The sequence below is a fragment of the Natator depressus genome, chromosome 4 (assembly GCF_965152275.1).
Source record: "Natator depressus isolate rNatDep1 chromosome 4, rNatDep2.hap1, whole genome shotgun sequence".
In the NCBI taxonomy this organism is placed as follows: domain Eukaryota; kingdom Metazoa; phylum Chordata; order Testudines; family Cheloniidae; genus Natator; species Natator depressus.
In genome coordinates this window covers 10147261-10167557 of record NC_134237.1, presented here as the reverse complement: position 1 = coordinate 10167557, position 20297 = coordinate 10147261, and the positions used below count along the sequence as shown (strand labels likewise).

Sequence of the window (20297 nt, the reverse complement as noted above, 5' to 3'; positions counted from 1 at the left end):
GGCTTAATCTGGAGCAAGGAAGAATTAAGTTAAATGTTAGGAAACTTCTGACTTTACGGGTAATTAAGTTCTGGAGCAGGCTTCCAAGGGAGGTTGTTGAATCCCCATCATTGGAGGTTTTAAAGAACAGGTTAGACAAACACCTGTCAGGAATAATATTAGGTATAGTTGGTTCTCTCCCAGTACAGGGGGGCTGGAGCCCTACATTTCTGTGATTCTATGTTTATGGGGGGGTTCCTCTCATGTGTGATTGGTAGAACAGAAGAAAGCGCAAAGGTGCTTGTTTCAAATATAACAAGTGGGTGATGGAGGCTAGTATCATGGGCAGAGGAGAGATGTTAGTGGATTCACTGTTAGCAAATGAGAGGGAAGTAAGGTGGGGATGGGCCATGAAGTGAAGACAGGGAATTTGTGTTTGATGTAATGGAAAAGAATGAGCCAATGGAGGGATGCAAAAAAAGTGTTGACATGATCAAAACGAGGAACAAGGGAAATGATCTTTGCACAGCAGTGTTTTGAGTGGATAAATGCGAAGCTTTTATCAAGGCCAAAGGAAAGAATGCTGCAGTAATAAAGATGTAAGATGACAAGGGCCTGGATGAGAAAAGGCATGTCTTTATTTAGGTGTTAAAAAGCCACCCCCTTCACTGACAACCATTTTGAATTCTCCTATGCTTTAGGCAGAACATGAAATAAATTCAGATTAAAAGTGTTTGGGCTTTTTTAAAGTTAGAAATGGGGCAACATTGTTCTTGCAGCCTTAACTCTGGAGTATTGTCACTTTTCTCTTCTTGCTTTCACAGGAAGACGAAGCTCATGGAAAAACTGTACAGTAGCCAAAAGGATCGGTAAAGGTGCTCAGGCTACAATAATCTATGAGCATTTCAGGAAACCTGTAAATTTTCTTGCTTTCAGACCTGAGGAGAGCTCTTCTTGCAGTGAAGTAAATTCAGAGGAGAATACTTCTGGCCCAAAAGTTTCTTCCTCCTGTGAAAATACACTGAACAGGAATGGTTCGGTAGCTGAAGCCAATGATACCCAAGTGGAACATAACATATCTGGAAGGTGGGATTCATCACAAGTGCAAGAAAATGAGTCAAGTCTGCCGCTTGTGGCTGGTGTAGATACCAGTGGGAGCATTAGTAGTGACCACAAGGTGAATCTAAAATGCATTATTTCAGATGATAATTTTACCACAGTTTCTGCTGCCCACAGTAGTAGTGGCTCAAGTACTGTAATTACTTCAAGACTCATTATGGATCCAAGACTAAAGAAAAGAGAAGGAAACTCAGGAAAACAAAACACTGAGGCAGTTTTTCATGGGAATTCAACATCTGAGAATGGGCTGGAATATCTCAACTCAGAAATGAAAATATCAGCCACTTTAAATATACCTTCACCTGAAGAACCTCCTCTGCTTAATGACCCAAAACAAGGTCAACTTAGACAGAGACATGAGGAGCAAGCATCACGGAAAGAGACAGCTTTCATAAAAGAGTTTAAATCCACAGTGAATAAGGACAAAGAACGCACTGTGGAAAACAAGCAAGTGGCTGGTAGCGTAACAAAACTTCATAAAGGAATAGTGGAGCCATTTGCATTGCAGGATATTCACACACATGCTGCTTCAAAAACTGTTATTGAAGAAAAGCACATCACAACAAATGAGAACCGTCTCTGTGATGGAAAAGACTTGAAAATGCACCAGATTACTGTGGGAGAACAACTGAGGGAATGTTCATCTTTTCCATTTGGGGATACAAAACCTGAGATAGAGTTGCAGGAGAGTTTATCCATGAAAGACAAAGCAGACCACTGCTACAAAGAAAAAAGTTCCAGTCTTCATAAGAACAATATAAAGCATTTACCTGTTCATGATAGCAAAAAGAACTTAAGTTTCACTAAAAAGTTAAGGCATAATGATCCTCCTCCTGATCAGAAGTGCTCGTCTGTGTCAGTTGGAAAGTCAGTTGCATCAGTGCTACCTGCTAACTTTGCCTGCAACACACACTCTGAAGCCATGCCTCACAGCATTGCAGATTCAAGCAACTGCCAGTATTCCAGATCGCAAAAGGGTTCCAATCACCATACGCCGTCAGTGGTAGGGAATATTTTCTCTTTCTTCTCTGTAGATTGTCAAAACAAAAATTCAAAGAAAGCACCTGCAGAGGACCTCAAAAAAAGAGAAAAACAAAGGTCACACTCATCTCTGTCTCATGCGTGGAGGCAGGGCAAAATATCAGTAGCACAGAACAAAAATAATGCAGATAAAAAATCTAATATTTCCCATCGAGTGTGTAATGGTTTTTACCCACTTAAGAAACATGATAAAGGGCAGGGTTCAGCACAACTGAACCATTCTAAATGGGATAAATATGCCTCAATGAAAGGAGGGCAGAAATTTAAGGAATCACAATCTATTAATTTAACAGTACTTGAGGATAATCAAATACATACTCCTGAACAGTCTTTGCATGATGATAAAGGCATGAACATAGGCATCCAACATCCTGAAAATATTAAATCTCATGAAGGCAAGACAGAATATACTGGGAAAACGCATAACCAGTTACAAGAAAATAATTATACTTCTGCAATAGGAAACAGTTCAACAGATTCTTACTTAACATATGCTGAAAATACTTTGACCTCAAACAGTGAATATGAAGTTAATAGTGAGGGTTTTGATACACAGGATTATACTTTAGACAGTGGTGTCCATGGAAAAATGCATCTTTTTAAACATGCTATGAGAAAACAATATGCCAAAGTGGAAGAGGACAAGTGTGTCTGTCATCACGTTGCTTGTGAATCTGTTCCTAGTGATCAAATGGTTGGTGAAGAAAACTTTCACCAAAGTAAGCTTCAAGACACTTTGCTTTCTGAAAAAGCCAATGTTGATGAAGGCCCTATAAAGGCCCATAAATTAATATATTCAGCAACTGAAATTACAAACAAAAATTACGTAGGTAAAAGAGAAGATGCTATAAAAGAAGTAAAAGACAATTCTTCCATCAAAGAAACAGTGAATGACCAGATATATTTGTCTCATGCTATCTGCAGAACAGACAAAGTATTGAGAGGTTGCTTCAATAAAGAATGCTTATGTTTCCTTGGAGAAAATGAGCCAGTGTCATTAGACAAATATTTCTGCAGGGATAGCAAAGAGAGTGATGCTTCTGGAGCTGCATTTTTAGATGAAGAGCAGAGTTGGATCTGTAATCAGGAAATGGGGACCGATATAAATGTTCATGATTTCAATCAAATGCACACATGCCAACTTGAAAAAGAATTTAGCAACGTCCCAGGAGTCTGGCTGGAAGTTTGTGACACTCCTCATATTCTGGATTTAAAAAGATCAGCTTCTGATTTAAACTTAATTTTTGAAGAAGGATGTGCATTAACAGGAGCATATTTGATGGAAACAGAAAATATTACCACTTCTGTAAAGGAAAAGGGAATGATTCCAGATAACAAAAGAGAATCAGAAGAGCTGTCTGCCACAGCAGAGTTTTGCAGATCTATAGCACTGCCAGAGGCTCATCAATGGGAGGAGCAGAATACTGTTATGCTAATCACCACCATATCCATGCCTTCTGGAAATGTGGAACACGAAGAAAGGGGATGTTCCAAACCTCAGGAAACACATGTTTCTGAGAAAAACTCATCTTGCCATGAAAATAGTGTGCAGGAAATATTTAAACAGATGATGGAGGAGAAATGTGAGGATATTTTTCTCCAGGACTTGGAATTTGAAAGTGAGATTGAAATTTCTCTGGAGCAGCATGAGGAATCTCTCTCAGTACCACAAAATCCACATAGTCATGAAGGTGGATCTGATGAGGAGGTTGATTCACTGTATCAGTACTTGACAGATCGTATAGACTGGGAAAGTTTATCTGGAAACACCAGCCAGAAGATATTAGAGAAAAGTGAAGATCATTGTTCGTCAGGGAAAAAATCTTGCACAAAGGAAGATAAAACAGAATCTTTAAGTACAACTGTGTGGCCTGACTTACAAATTACAGTAACCAACATACTTAAATCAGGATTCAGCCCCCCCAACATTGGAATTGCAAGAGAGATGTGGAGATGTGCAATTGAATCTCCAGGATTAGAAGTCAATATGGAATTGTCAGGAGAGCAAAGAAGTGAAGAATATATACAGAATTTGGATCTTACAAATAAAATGGAAACATGCCTACCTATCTGTGTTCATGAGGCAGACAGTCATATGCCTGAAAAAGAAAGCAAAACTTTCACTGCACCTGTTACTGTTTCTGATGTATTGAATAAAGTAAGTAGCTTTTACGGTACAAAACCAAAAGATAATAGTAATGAATTTAAGAGTAAAAAAGGTGTGCAATCAAAAGTTAAGAGAAAGCATCCACATAATAAATCTCTAACAAATAAAATGAGGCCTCAGAAAGCTTCAACACATTCACCTATATACAGAAATCCAAAACTTTGTGGTAAAAAGAGAGAACAGTATTCATCTGAAATGTTTTCTTTATTGTTTGAGGGACGAATGAAAACACTTGCACAGTCTGAAAAACACATTAAAAATGTTCTAAATACTCTTTGTAGTGAAGCATCCTTATGCAAAAGTAAGCGTCTATCCAAAAAAATAGATGGTGCTATGTTTCACTTAAGGAAAGCTCAGAGGAGAGTTCTCAAATCTCTAAAAATTGTAACTAAAGTTGGAGAGAAAAGACAAAAGGGTCCCTTACCAAAATGTTATGAAATAATATGTAACGACTTATGGGAAAGCTGTGATCTTGAAGGTCATAGTTTCTTGACAACTGGGAAGTATTCTTCTGCTCACTTTTCTCAGAAAAGAAAGTATAACATGAAGGAAAATAAACGAACTGTAGCGTTTAAGAAAGCAAGTGACACAGTTACGTGTTTGCCAATAAAACAAAGGTTTAAAAATAAAGGGGATAAAATGAGAGAAATGGTTTCAGAAGAAGACATGCACGCAAGGTCCACTACAGGTTGTGCACCGGTTGTGTTGAAAGATATTATAAGTCAGATGCATCATTGTAAATCTGACTTACCTGTGGCTTCTTCAGTAACTTGTAGTCAGTTTTCGGCTGCTACATGCAAGGCATATTTGGCTTTTGAGGGTGACAATGTGAGAGATACGAGAAGAACAACGGAACTTCAAACAGACTCTGAAAACTCTCTAGGTTTAGACACCATTGGGCTAGAAGATACGGAACTAACTAATAAGGAGCACAAGGTTTTTGTAAATGTTTCATCTAAAATTCATATTCAAGGGACTGCTGGAAAATGTGGCAGTGTAACAGGACAAGACCATATCTCTGAAGCAAATACATTTAACAACAAAAATATCTCAAGACCTTTGAGCTTGCCTGTCGAAAAGGATGATTCTGTAGAATTTTGTACAGACAAAAGAAAAGATGGAGCTTGTAAGACTAATGTAAAGATGAATGCTGTCATACATACATCACTATTAAAAACAGCTGCAGAGAGCTGTTTAAATGCAAACACCAACAAGCAAGATGTTTCCACACTCTCCGCCACTCACAAAAACCTGGACAGTATTCTTTCTACTGAAAAAGAGACTATGTTTTCTGCTGGCAGTGGGGGTATTTCCACAAATCAGAGTGTTGGTATTGGAAACTTTTCTTCAGGCTCAATGAGGCAGATGCCTGCAGCAGGAGGAAAACATGAGACCAGTGTATCTCAAGTTCCATTAGACCACGAAATTATTAGTGCTAAAGCTGCATCTTTGAAAATAAGCTCAAACATTTCATCTGAGAGAATTTTAGAAACCCATTCTTTTGAAACGCCAACGGTACCTCTCAGCGGACAGCTGCAAGATAGAGGCTATCACAGAAAAGAAACTTCAAATTCAGATATGCGTTGTCTGAGTAATTGCAATAAAGTAGCTGAAAAGGAGGCACACGTTACCGAGACTATCAAATTGGAACCACTGGCAAAAAATTTATATAAGAGAGAAAATAATATAGAGACAGAGAACTATTTAAAGAATGTATCTTCTGAGTCATTAGTATACAATGCTCTGACCCCATTTTCAAATCAATACATTTCACAGGAAGTTGGACAGAATACATTTCCAAAAATAAAGGAAACGGGGCTAGTGGAAAGCAAAGTGAAATCACCTGTAAATCTGTATTTGCTAAAAGATGTACCTGGGAGATCCTCTGCTAAGGTCGTTTTGGAACAAAAGAGCATAACACACAGAGAAGGTCACTCTAGGTGTAATAAGGAATCCAGATGCATTCAGAGTTCTTCAAACAGCAGCAGTGCTTTCACTGCACCTGTCTTAAGGAAGCCAATTGATAAGAAATTTGCCAAAAGAAATGAAGATTGGAAAGAAAGCACTAACAAAGATCGCCAAATTAACTCAGAGTTGAAATCAGGAATTATGGCAAAACAAGGTATTCCAAACATTACCGAGGTTTATGATGCCTCACCAAGCAAAACACATCAGCATCTTACAGCCCATATGGCTAAACTGAATGCAGATAATCTCTCAGGTGATGATCCTAACAAATGTAAGGGCCTCAATAGTAAAAACAAGCACAGAGGAGTTGGGACAGAACTGAAATCTCTTGCTTTCATAACTGAAATATCAAATATTTTACAAAAAGCAGATGAAACATCATCTCTGAAAATGTTACAGGAACAGATTACAGTTTGTGATAACCTTCTTCCTTCATTTGTTAAAGCTTTTGAGGAAAAGCAAGGGTGCTCATTTAAGCACATCTTGGTTTCTCGAGAGTTACTGGTTGAAAGAAAGCTATGGACTAACTGTAAATCGAAGTTAAAATCACATGCTGTAGATTCGCTGGTGGAACTCCAAATGATAATGGAAACAATTCAGTTCATTGAAAACAAAAAGTGCTTTCTAGAAAGGGAGCCAACTTTCCGAAGCTTGCTTTGGTATGATGGTTCACTGTACGGGGAACTGCTTGGTAGGCCATCAGGGTATCAACAACAATCCAGTTTCTTTCCAGCTTTCCAAAGAAGGCTGAAGTACAATGTTTTTCGTGAGCTTCAGAGCTACCATAGACAGTTATTAGAGCTCTTTGAAAAAACAAGGTGGGAAAACAAATCTTACTATGCATTCTTGAAATTCAGACGAGAGATTGATGAGTGTGAAGCTGTGATACAACAGAATTCTGATTGCTTAGATTTTTTCCTCTCTGTGCCTTTTACTTGTGGAGTTAACTTTGGAGATACTTTAGAAGATTTGGAAACTGTAAGGAAAAGTGCTGTGGAACTGATAAATACGTATAGGAACCTTCCAGATGCTCACTCCTATGCAGAAAAAGAGGACCATCTGTGGGTTATAATGGAAATTATCTCCACAAAGATAAGCTTTATAAAGGCCTGTGAATCAATGAATATGAAAGCTTCACTCTTTGGCCTTGAGCATATATTTTTTGATGCTGCTAAAAGTCTTGTATGGAAAGACAGACGTCTGTTGTTAAATAAAGCCTCTCCTGATAAGAAAAAACAACTTCTGTGCAAAATAAACCAAGATGCTCTCTCCAGGCTGTATGAAGTTTATGAATATGTGGCAGAAGAGTTTAGAACTGAAAAATCTAACAACATTACTGAGAAGAAAAATGATACAGAAAAGTCAAAATATTGTGAAAACAAAGGCAAACATGGAGATGAAAACTCTGACTTCCTCAATGTTTTGCTTTCACATCCTGATATTTGCTGTGTTGGAGAAATATTAGATGAAGCTCAGTTTGCAGACCTCAAGAAGTTACAGCAGCTAATGCTCAGATGTACAGAACATTTAGAAAGCTTAAAAATGTATTTTCAGATTTTGCAGGAGGAGGATGTCAATAAAATCTTGATCACAGAGCAAAATGTGCTAGACACAATGAAAAATGATGGCATTAATGCTGTAATTTTAAAGCCTGAAGCTGTTGAGACTTACATTGAAGTACTAATGATGTATGAAACAGTTCACTTCCTTAAAAATTCAATAGCAAGAAAAATAGATGAACAAAGATTTCGAAGCTTGTTGTGGTTTGATTTATCGCTTCTTCCTGAATTGGTACATTGCCAAAAGAAAATGTCTTCCTTTTCATTTCTGAAGGATAATTCAATGGACAACCTTTGTAAAACTGTAGAGTCTGCCATCTCTGATCTTAAGAGTGAGCTGGACATTATTTGCAACTATGCAGAAACCATAAACAGCTCTTATGCACTTCATCTTCTCACCAGAGAACTTTCAGAACTTTCAGAAACAAGAGAATTAATACAAAATTCGAAGCCTTCTATCTTCACGTATGTTGAGTGTGTACCTTATACCATCTCTGTAAACTATGGGAATACTGTGACTGAATTAGACTACAACTACAACCAGTTTTCTTTGTTGCTTGAAAATTTGATGTTGGCTGCCAGGAAGGATTTAGGAAAAATGGCTCATATTATGAAAATCATGAAAACCATTGAGCTTATGAAGTTTGCTTGTGCCAAAAAAGGTAAATCCGTCCTCTCTCTTCTGATATATCAGATGCTAAATAATTGGAGAAAGACCTGCCAGCTGAAAAGAAAGGGAGACATGAAAATGCATCTGACTAAAACTAAAAAAAGTGTCTGTGAAACTCAAGATGCAGTGTATGTCATCAAAGCTAGCTCTCCGCCCCAGCAAAAAAGACCTAGTTTTGTGTCCTCACATGGAGACACTCCTGAGTATACAGAAAGCTCTTCTCCTTCCAGCTGCAAAAAACAAAAGGTAAGATCATTCCTTAATACTTCAAAATGCGTTATCTTTAAAAGAGAACTGTAGTGCTAGTTACATACGGATACTGAGTTAAGGGCAGAGGTGTGCATCAGATTGTGCTTTGTGGAGATGAATGATTCCAGGTTTGAATTTAGAGCAAAAAAGTAAACTCTCTCATCTATATTATTCCCAAGGCTTAAACTGATCTTAAAGAACTGACAGGTCTGTCTTTGCCAATGAGGAAAGGTCATTAGTTTGTAACAGTGTTTTTGGGCTAAGAAATCTCTAATGCTGTTTTTCTTTCACCCTCAAAATAAGATTTTTTTTACTAGATAAGGGAGAGTCAATTTTAAAAAATCTGAATTTACCACTTGTAGAATGCTGAATCAGCATCAGCCTGCTAGGCTAGCTGAGGACTCTCTCAAAGCACAGAGTCCAATATGATGATCCCCTGCCTTGGCAAAGCCAAGAGTTCAAAAACCAGAGCACAAACCAAAATAAACACCTGAGCTTTATTTACAGCCTCAAATGCAAACAAATCCCACTCCTAGTGCATCTCACATGCCTGCTTTCCTAGTGTCACTGGAAGTGGGGATGATCAGCCAAGCTCCTTGATTGCCATTTATGGAATGCTCTCTCTTCTTTGGAAGGCGAAATAGATTGTGGTTTTGAGTCTGTCACGATAAGGCATGTTTTCAAATGCTTCAGTCATTTTTATACCATTTAAAAAAATGTATCCTCTTAATTTTAATGGTATCCAACTATTGTTTTGTGTGTCTAAAGTACTTTTTAATATTTATATCAGTGTTCATATTTCTCTTGCATAAGACCTGTGGAAAATCTGAATGTGAACAATAAATCATAAAAATGGTATTTCTTTACCACCTGATGTCTGTAAACCTCTAGGTGCCTATTAATAGCATACTTTAAATCAAATCTTTAAAAATATGTTGTGACCTCATCTATAAACCCCAAAGACAGGGAGTTGAAAACAGGAAGTATGCAGCACCATTGTTATACTGTAGGTCAGTCTGTTGTGGTCTAGCTCTGCCCTCAACCTCTCGCACTTGCTCTCTACCTTTGAGAGACAGTAGCTGTATCTTGTGTTTGCTGTTCAGCTGCTACTTTATTCTTAATGAATGGGCTGTGTGCACCTGCTGTAGAATTGGAAAGCAATCAGTTGTTGCTGGGAGCTGCAATTCTAAGCCCCATTCCTCATATGGGCCCCCAGACATTCTGCCTCCAGTAGTGGTAGAAGTTGGTGGTTCATCTTCTAGAATGGTTATATGTATTTGTTGTCTGTGCAGTAGAGATCTCACTTTATCTTCCAGCTCTTTTCCCTCTCTTCTGCCGGGAGGTCACTGAGCATCGAGGCCTGTGGGACCTCTCTGGTTCTGTATCTCTCTAGTCATCTTCCTCTGCCTTCTACCTCTCCCCACAGCAGCAGAGAAACCCTGCAAGCATCAAGCCATGTCCAGGAGCTGCTGTATTTATAAGGCAAGCTTTTTAGGAGCTTCATAGGGTGAGCAATGCCCTGCTGTGGCCAACCAGCTGACCCTTACCCTGTCAGGGCACAGGGATTTGAAGTAGACTGGCAAGTCAGGGACTGGTTGCAGCTTCCTGCAGGGGAACTGTGCTGTGGGAAGGTTCAAGCAGGAGCAATGTGATTTCTCTGGGAAGGAGAACCCCAAACAGCCCGCTCTGGGTTAAGTCTTGTAAAATCCAGAGCCTCCAGGTTCCCAAAAGACAAACCAGTGTCCCTAAGGATTTGTGAATTTTTAATGAGCAATTAGTGTAAAAAATCCCATCCTCCCCATTTTTGAGGACATCATTGAATCTGAATGGGGGCTTCTGGGTGAAACTAAACTGTTACATAAACACAAGGAAATTTCACAGGTGATGAGAATTAGTCAATGAAGAAGACCTAAGACCAGTGCAGTACTAGTTCCACGGGTGCAAGGCATTGTTGTCTTTTCAGAATGGGACTTACTTCCAAAAGTTCCCACAGACCATAAGAGAGAAGATACTCTAAGCAGAAATTTGAAAGCTCAGCTCTGATCATTCAAATCAAAAAGATTCTTTGTAATTCATAAGGAAAAACTACTAAGTGGCTTGTTTGTCTAGGGGTATGATCCTTACTGTGAATGTGAGAAGTCTGGGATTCAGATTCTGGCAAATTCTTGCAGCAGTGTGTAAAATATTGATTCTTGGCAATCTTTTTTGGAAATTGATGTGATTTGTGAAAAGAGTAATGGCCCTTAACAAGGAAGCTGTGTTTATACCCTTGAATAGTAGTCATTGCAAAGAGAGACCCTTAGCTTACAAATTTATAGGTGACGCTGTTTGGGGAAACATGAGGGAAAATAGTAGCTGAGAATGCAGGTCAAAGTCACCTCTCATTTCTCAAATCCAGCATAGCAAATCCCTTAGCCCCTACCAACACCAAAGCCATTTAAGAAGAGACTCTGCCCCCACTCCCACCCCCACGAGGGAGTAAACTGGATCAGAAGCTCGGAAAAAGTCCTAGATATAATTTTATCCTGAACCACAAAATCCTTAGAATGCATATTTATGTTTGGAAACTTCCACTTTCTGTAAAAGATCCTTCCATTCAGTCTACATTCTGAACTCAATCTGAAATGGCTTATAGTGGTTTTAACAAGACTCAGATTGCAAGTTTTAGAGGATTAAAGGATAAGAGAACAATTAAAGGATTAGAAAACATGCTTTATAGTGATAGACTCAAAGAGCTCCATCTGTTTAGTTTAACAAAGAGGTTAAGCGACAACTTGATTACAGTTTATAAGGATCTATGTGGGGGACAAATACTTAATAATACTCCTGACAGAAAGAGGAGTAATGATCTCAAGTTGCAATGGGGGAGGTTTAGGTTGGATACTAGGAAAAACTTTTTCACTAGGAGGGAGGTGAAGCACTGGAATGGGTTACCTAGGGAGGTGGTGGAATCTCCTTCCTTAGAGGTTTTTAAGGTCAGGCCTGACAAAGCCCTGGCTGGGATGATTTAGTTGGGGATTGGTCCTGCTTTGAGCAGGGGATTGGACTATATGACCTCCTGAGGTCCCTTCAAAACCTGATATTCTATGATTCTATGAATAATAGACTCTTCAGTCTGGCAGAGAAGAGTAAAAAAGATCCAGTGGCTGGAAGTTGAAGCTACATAAATTCAGACTGGAAATAAGATGTACATTTTTGGTAGGGAGGGTAATTAATCATTGGAACAATTTGCCAAGGGTTGTGGTGGATTCTCCAGCACTGACAATACTTAAATCAAGAATGGGTGTTTTGCTAAAAATAATCTGCTCTAGGAATTATTTTGGGGAAGTTCCATGGTCTATGTTATACCAGAGGTCAAACTAGATGATCACAATGATCCCTTATGGCCTTGGAATCTGTGAATAAGGTGACTCTCAGTCTTGGGTATCCGAGAACCATCACGATGACATACCTTCTAAAAAGTTAATCTCCAAGCTATATAAAGTTATCTTGAAATACAGTGGTATGCAGACCAAGGCATGAAAGGGCTTGGAATAAATATGTGGGAAATGAAATCCATTTGGTTTATTATCATGACTGTTCTGTCTCCACTACCCCATGATACAAACTGACATGTTTTCATTTTATACATGGTTAATTTAATTACCTAGCCTACACCAATTTTCACTAATCATTCAGATAGGGTGACAAGTGTAAAGTATACAGAAGATATTCTCTACTTTAAGACTCCAACTGTCTGAATAAGATGCATGGTTATTAGTGAGATACTGTAAATTACAGTGTCTTATATTTTGCAAATCTTAATTACACCTGAACCAGAGGGTGTTTTTCTTCCTTCAGAGGCCCTTTCAGCTGCATTTTTTCCTTTTTAAAAGCAAAAGCGTTATTTATGGATGATATTTCACTTGAACAATCATGACCTAACTTTGGTCCAAAAGGACTTAGGCAGATCCCTGCTACAGCTCCACTAAAGTCCCTCTTAGCCTGGCTGGTGGGGCATTTAACACACTGGACTACAGTTTAGGAAATACTAGTTTAAAAAATTGACAAATTTAAAAAACACCATCACCACCATCAAACAATTGAAAGAACTAGTTCAATCTTACTGGTTTTGAAGCTTTAGGTTTGTGTCTGCCCAGTGATTTTTTGGATTTAAAAAGGGAGAGATTCAGTGGGAAGGAGACACTTTATATTGATAGACTCAAGGAACTCAATTTATTTAGCTTAAAAAAGAGAAGATTAAGGGGTGACTTGATTACAGTCTGTGGGTACAAATATTTAATAATGAGCTCTTCAGTCTAGCAGAGAAGGGTATAACATGATCCAATGGCTGGAAGTTGAAGCTAAACAAAGTCAGACTGGAAATTAGCTGTACATTTGGAACAGAAAGAGTAATTAACCAATTAAACAATTTACCAAGTGGTTGTGTTGGATTGTCTATCACTGACAACTTTTAAATATCCAAAGACCTGTTCTAGGGATTATTTTGGCCTCTGATATATAGGAAATCGGACATCTATCCTTGGAATCTGTGAATCTATAAGTTACACACACACACCATCCCAATCAGAACCACGCCCAGAGAAGCAGACCCACTCAGAACTTGCCAAATGCCAGAAATGCTTCCAACCCACTGGTTATTACCAAAAGCCAAGAACTTTTTGAGCCGAGCATAGGGAGTTGCCCACCCACAGGCTGCAAAAGGCATGGCTGTAGTCAGAACTTTACCACACTGGAAAAGATTTATAAAGATCCAAAGCCTCATTGCATCAGTGTTGTCCCAGCAGCAGTTATCAGTAGTGCAGTGTCTTCAGCATTGATGATTGCTTTTGCCATGAACCAGTATCATCCCTCAGGGGATTCCACATGAAGTATCTCCAGAAATTCCTTTCAAAGACATGAAACCACTTGCTAAATGCACTGCAGAATTGGGCATCTATTCCCAGATCACATGCAGATGTCCTGTTTGTGGGTAAATAAGTACAAAGAACATGCTGAAACATAATTTAGACCCTTGCATACCCACTATGGAAGCAAACCTCACATTGGGGGTAGCATGCATGAAGATGACACAACCCTCATGTAAAAAAATGAAAGCATCAACGTTTTCCAGCTTATCTCTTGTGTTCTGGACTTTTCCAAAATCTCAGCAGAATACATCCTTTTGGTTCACTTTGACAGCACTACCCAGCAGCATATCTGGGCCCAAACATGGGAATTGCCGTATTGGATCAGACCAGTGGTCCATCAAGTTCAGTATCTGTCTCTGACAGTGACCAGCACTGGCTGCTTCAGAGAAAGGTGCCTTTCCACCATAGCTCTTGTGAATCCCTCATTATACAGTAACACCCAAAATTCCTGGATCTCAAGGACAATGTTTTACTGTGATTGTAATACAAATTTAAGATGTTAGTCAAACAAAGGTAAGCATTTACATTTTGAAAATAGCTAACAGGAATAGTCTGCACAAAATAATCATTAAGAGTATAAGAATTTCACATATAATGAGTTTATTTTCTCTTAGGTTGGTGTTCTGATGGCAGCAGCCTCAAAAAATGGAGATGAAAATGAAACATGCTGCCACATAAGGTATATTTAGGATTTAAAATAGTAAAAACACTTGTGCAGAAAAGCTCAAGATCTGCTGAATAATGACAGGAAAAAGAGTGACACCTCTCCCCCTTACTTTAATACAGCGCTACTCAACTTCTAGCATTAGAGATGCATTTAATTCCTAGGGGACTTTTTTAGAGTCCACAGAGCACCTCTTGCTCAACCTATTCTCAGACCTAATGTGTGGTGTTCCAATCACAGTAGCACTCTTTGCACTTCCTGGCACATGTGAGGCCAGAGGCAGAAGAATTAAGCCATGTATCAGAGTTGATGGGACCCCTTTCAGCCACCAACAAAACAGTAATGGAGAAGAAAGAGGTTACTGTGTCAAATTAAATGATCAAGTTATCATGACGTCACATCCTGACATTGCTTAGTGATGTTTCCCTTGTCATTCTCCATCAGCATAGATGACACAGCATCACTGTGCAATGTTAGGATGTCTCAGAGAGAATATTGTATGACTTCACAGCTTCTTTCACCCCAGCTCTTCAAGGTTGTTTCTATGTGAAGGTCTGTGGTGTAAGGTTGTATGACAAAAGAAAGTTCCCAAAACAACATTGCAGGCTTTTTCCCTCATTTTTCTCTAGTGTCATTTAAAGTGTCTTCACAAAGCATTCTGCTAACTCATTTAATTCAGAATGATAAACAGTTTACCTACTCTGTGATGCAAAATTTCTTTTGAGGAAAATCTGAAATCCTTCAGTAACTGAAGACCACTGTCTGAAGCAATCTCTTCAGGTAAATCATGTGAGCATATATAGTCCACAGTGCCTCAACAATCTTGGTAACAGAAGTGATTGCCATATGTACTACTTTATTCCAGATGTTCCAAAGCGTTAGCTACAACTAAGTTATTTGGTATTCTTCTCTGCAGAATCAATGTCATCTTTGCCAAATAACCCATTTCCAAGGATGACAAGAAGCGGTTTGTGGCATATTTAGGTGACTACTGCATAAAGCACATTGAGTAGTTTTTCCTTCATTGTCTTCAGTTCTATAGAGGTTCTTATACCACACTCATCACCACAGTGGCTGAGTGCTTTTCAGTCATGCTTTGAGCCATGTGACTAACATGTCAGAGTTTGCGAGCATATGTACTTCTGTGGGCAAGTTAATGATAGAACGCTAAGGGAGTTGTCTTTTGATTAATAAAAATTTACAGAATCATAATTTCAATAGTATCACCCTCTACAGCGTGGCATGGGGGACTCACTCCCCGCTAACCCTGCTCCCAGCTCCAAGTACTCCGGTTGGTGGAGATTCTGTTAATACAGTGTCAACGGAAATGCGTTCAGTTGGGTATCATTCAAAAGCCCTTTCTCCCAAGAACACAATGGTACCAAACAGGACAAACATAGAACGATTAAGTAGATATACATTCAAGAAAATGTTTAAAAATCAACTCTTTTTAATATTATACTTTAACATAGGCACGTCAAACATGCAGCCCTCACAAAGTTTAAATTGTGGTTCTCAACTGACAGTACCACCTTATCAGTTAATGCTCAGGACAAACCTGATTAATTTTGTTAATGGTACAGGTTACTGTGAATGGAAGGAGTGCTTCAAGTTGATTTGCCAGAATCAGCAAAAAAGAAGTGGTTCAGTGGTATTGATTGTCACCTTCGTTTATTGTGCCAAAGAGTAGTAATTAGGTACTGATTAAGATATCAGCATCCAGCCATAAATGACTGGAATCCATCTGCAAATGGTAGGCACGTAGTTACAGAACATACCTTACATAACATGATTAATTACTATCTCAAAGTAATTTATTATAAAATCCTTTCCTGGGTGGAAAAACACCACAGCACCCACCATGGTAGCATTTAATTTCAGAAAAAGGAAACTACACAAAAATGAGGAAGTTAGTTAAACAGAAATTAAGATACAGTGCCAAAAGTGAAATCCCTACAAGCTGCATGGAAACTTTTTAAAGACACCATAATAGAGGCTCAACTTAAATGTATACCCCAAATTAAAAAACGTAGCAAGAGAACCAAAAAGGGCCATCGTAGCTAAACAACAAAGTTTAAGAAGCAGTTAGAGGCAAAAAGGCATCCTTTAAAAAGTGGAAGTTAAACCCTAGTGAGGAAAATAGAAAGGAACATAAACTCTGGCAAGTGAAATGTAAAAATATAATTAGGAAGGCCAAAAAAGAATTTGAAGAACAGCTAGCCAAAGACTCAAAAAGTAATAGCAAAAAGAAATTTAAGTACATCAGAAGCAGGAAGCCTGCTGAACAACTAGTGGGGCCACTGGACGATCTGGGTGCTAAAGGAGCACTCAAGGATGATAAGGCCATTATGGAGAAACTAAATGAAGTCTTTACATCGGTCTTCACAGCTGAGGATGTGAGGGAGATTCCCAAACCTGAGCCAGTCTTTTTAGGTGACAAATCTGAGGAACTGTCCTAGACTGCAGTGTCATTAGAGGAGGTTTGGGAACAAATTGATAAACTAAACAGTAATAAGTCACCAGGACCAGATGGTATTCACCCAAGAGGTCCAAAGGAACTCAAATATGAAATTGCAGAACTGCTAACTGTGGTATGTAACCTATCATTTAAATCAGCTTCTGCACCAGATGACTGGAGAATAGCTGCTGTGACACCAATTTTTTAAAAAGTCTCCAGAGGTGATCCCAGCAATTACAGGCCGGTAAGCGTAACTTCAGTACTGGGCAAACTAATTGAAATGATAGTAAAGAACAGAATTATCAGACACATAGATGAACATAATTTGTTGGGGAAGAGTCAACAGGATTTTTGTAAAGGGAAATCATGTCTCGCCAATCTACTAGAATTCTTGAGGGGGTGGACAAGCATGTGGATAAGAGTGATCCAGTGGATATAATGTACTTAGATTTTTAGAAAGCCTTTGACAAGGTCCCTCATCAAAGGCTCTTTAAGCAAAGTAAGCTGTCATGGGATAAGAGGGAAGGTCCTCTCATGGATCAGTAACTGGTTAAAACATAGGAAACAAAGGATAGGAATAAATGGTCAGTTTTCAGAATGGAGAGAGGAACATAGTCATGTCCCCCAGGGGTCTATACTGGGATCAGTACTCTTCAACATATTCATAAATGATCTGGAAAAAGAGGTAAACAGTGAGGTGGCAAAATTTGCAGATGATACAAAACTACTCAAGATAGTTAAGTCCAAAGCAGACTGCGAAGACTTACAAAGGGATCTCACAAAACTGAGTGACTGGGCAACAAAATGGCAAATGAAATTCAGTGTTGATAAATGCAAAGTAATGCACATTGGAAAACATAATCCCAACTATACATGTAAAATGACGGGGTCTAAATTAGTTGTTGCCACTCAAGAAAGAGATCTTGGAGTCATAGTTGATAGTTCTCTGAAAACATCCACTCAATTTGCAGCGGCAGTCAAAAAAACTAACAGAATGGTGCGAATCATTAAGAAAGGGATAGATAAGAGAAAATATCATATTGCCTCTATATAAATTCATGGTACACCCACATCTTGAATACTGCGTGCAGATGTGGTTGTACCATCTCAAAAAATATATATTGGAATTGGAAAAGGTTCAGAAAAGGGCAACAAAAATGATTAGGGGTATAGAACAGCTTCCATATGAAGAAAGATTAATAAGACTAGGACTTTTCAGCTTGGAAAAGGGGGGATACGATAGAGAGCTATAAAATCATGACAGGTGTGGAGAAAGTAAATAAGGAAGCGTTATTTACTCCTCAAAACACAAGAACTAGGGGTCACCAATGAAATTAATAGGCAGCAGGTTTAAAACAAACAAAAGGAAATATTTCTTCACACACTGCACAGTCAACCTGTGGAACTCCTTACCAGAGGATGTTGTGAAGGCCAAGATTATAACAGGGTTAAAAAAAGAACTAGATAAATTCACGGAAGATAGGTCTGTCAATGGCTATTAGCCGTGATGGGCAGGGATGGTATCCCTAGCCTCTGTTTGCCAGAAGCTGGGAATGGGCAACGGGATGGATCACTTGATGGTTACCTGTTCTCTTCATTCCCTCTGGAGCACCTGGCATTGGCCACTGTCGGAAGACAGGATACTGGGCTAGATGGACCTTTGGTCTGACCCAGTATGGCTGTTCTTATGATCATCAATGGTGAGATGAAGGGTACTGACTAGTAGCTGAATCTTTGGAGAATACTCTGTGGAGGACTTGCTTAAACACAGTGTTCTGTGGCACCTTACTTGCTATAAGAAGTGCACCCAATAACTGAATATGGCAAGATGAGAAAGGAAGTACATTGAGGATCAGCAAAAAGTTAAAGTATTTAGTGCCATCTGTGGGCGAGACTCACCTTATACTAGGTCCCAAGGCATAAGTTCAAGAAGGACACCTGCTTCTTCTGCAATAAACTGGAAGTCCGAAGACATTCATTAACCACAGTTTCAATACACAAAGCAGATGAGAAACTGTATGAAGCAGTAACTCTTAGCAAGAATGTTGTGCGGTAAGAGTGCATGGACCCAAAATGCACCCAAACATAGATACTGTGTATCACATCAAGCACTGCACTAAGTATATATATATATATATAATGTGTTGTGTTAAAAGGTAAAAACAACAGAAACAAATATTGATTTTACTACTGCAAACTGCAACTCAGCTGGAGTTTATAAATTGCCTCATGAGGGCTCTAATGGATGGGAACGTGGTGGTGATGGCCAATGCAGAGGCTACGTACAGAGAAGTATGTGCTTTGAATGGGATTGAAGAGGAACAAATACTTAGCAGAAAGGCTCTTAAAGCACTTATTGAAGATGAACTGTGGGATATGGACCTAGTTTTTAGCAGTCCTATCCACAGAAATGAATCACAGCACCTGTCCTTAAGCTGCAAAAGCCATGGTGCTATCAAAAATGGAAGAAAGGGCTGACATCAACGGTAATATGAAGATTCTCTGTTTGCAACTGCTATATTTGTATGGAAAAGCAATTTGTCCTACAGCATGTGGGAGTTTCTGGGATCCGTAGCTGATGCCTAGAGTGACCAGATGTCCCAATATTAGGGGCTTTTCTTAGATACGCATCCCCCACCCCAAAAGTGTCCCGATTTTTCACACTTGCTAGCTGATCACCCTACTGATGCCAAACCTGAAAAATAATACTGCGTAACCCATACTACTTCCTTAAGTAGTGCACTGGTGATCACAGTGACTTCAACACCAGCAAGTATGATAGCAAGTAATTGGAGCACAAGGCTGCCATTTTATCACAAAGCCTCTTGTACAAGTGCTTGAGTGAAAGTCAGGTTTCCAACACATACATGACAACGGTGTGGCATATTCATAATCTACAACTACAGGGGGCGGTTGGTTTAACAATTCATTCCAAAACCTGTGGCAAATTCCTCGTACAGCTTATGGGAAAATGTGAGTTTTCTGTGGTACCATGATCAAGGTTTAAGTGCAATGAAACTGTGGCTATGTGCCAGATGAAAAGCAAATTAATGCACATCTTGCGTGGTCTTCCCCAAGCCAGCACCTATTGACAATGTGACTGGTATCTTATGCCAGCAGAGGCTGTCCTGCTTAGAAATCATAGAGGATATGACTGAAGCACAACAAGCTCTTGACAAATAAGAAACTGTTAACACTTGAGATTTGCGTTCCAGAATCAGTCCTTCAGCTAATCAGTTTCTCGTGTGCAGAGACCAGATGCTCACTACTCTACAAATGTTTGGCCAGCAGCCTGCCTTGTATGGAGATGTGCAAGTGCCATCCAGACACTGTCAGTGCAACTGTGTGTAGCAGTGGTGCCCTAGGCGGAGACAACAGTAATGATGACTTTGATGAATACATGTTTTCAGTCCTACATGTCAAGTCTAAATTCTCTAGGATTACCAAAGATCTGTCTTCTTTTTATGCAAGCAATGCATTCCTGTGTTAAGTATAATTAAAAATAATTGATTT

At 39.0% G+C, this 20297-nt stretch overlaps 1 protein-coding gene across 1 annotated transcript in view; it reads left to right on the top strand.

Moving 5' to 3' along the window:
- Window positions 1–20297, top strand: part of TEX15 (testis expressed 15, meiosis and synapsis associated) — a 98478-nt gene that overhangs the window by 69949 nt on the left and 8232 nt on the right. Inside the window, exons 7-8 of the mRNA XM_074950379.1 lie at window positions 804–8749; window positions 14277–14341. Of these exons, the coding sequence (XP_074806480.1) occupies window positions 804–8749; window positions 14277–14341 (8011 nt within the window). The remainder of the gene's footprint in view (window positions 1–803; window positions 8750–14276; window positions 14342–20297) is intronic.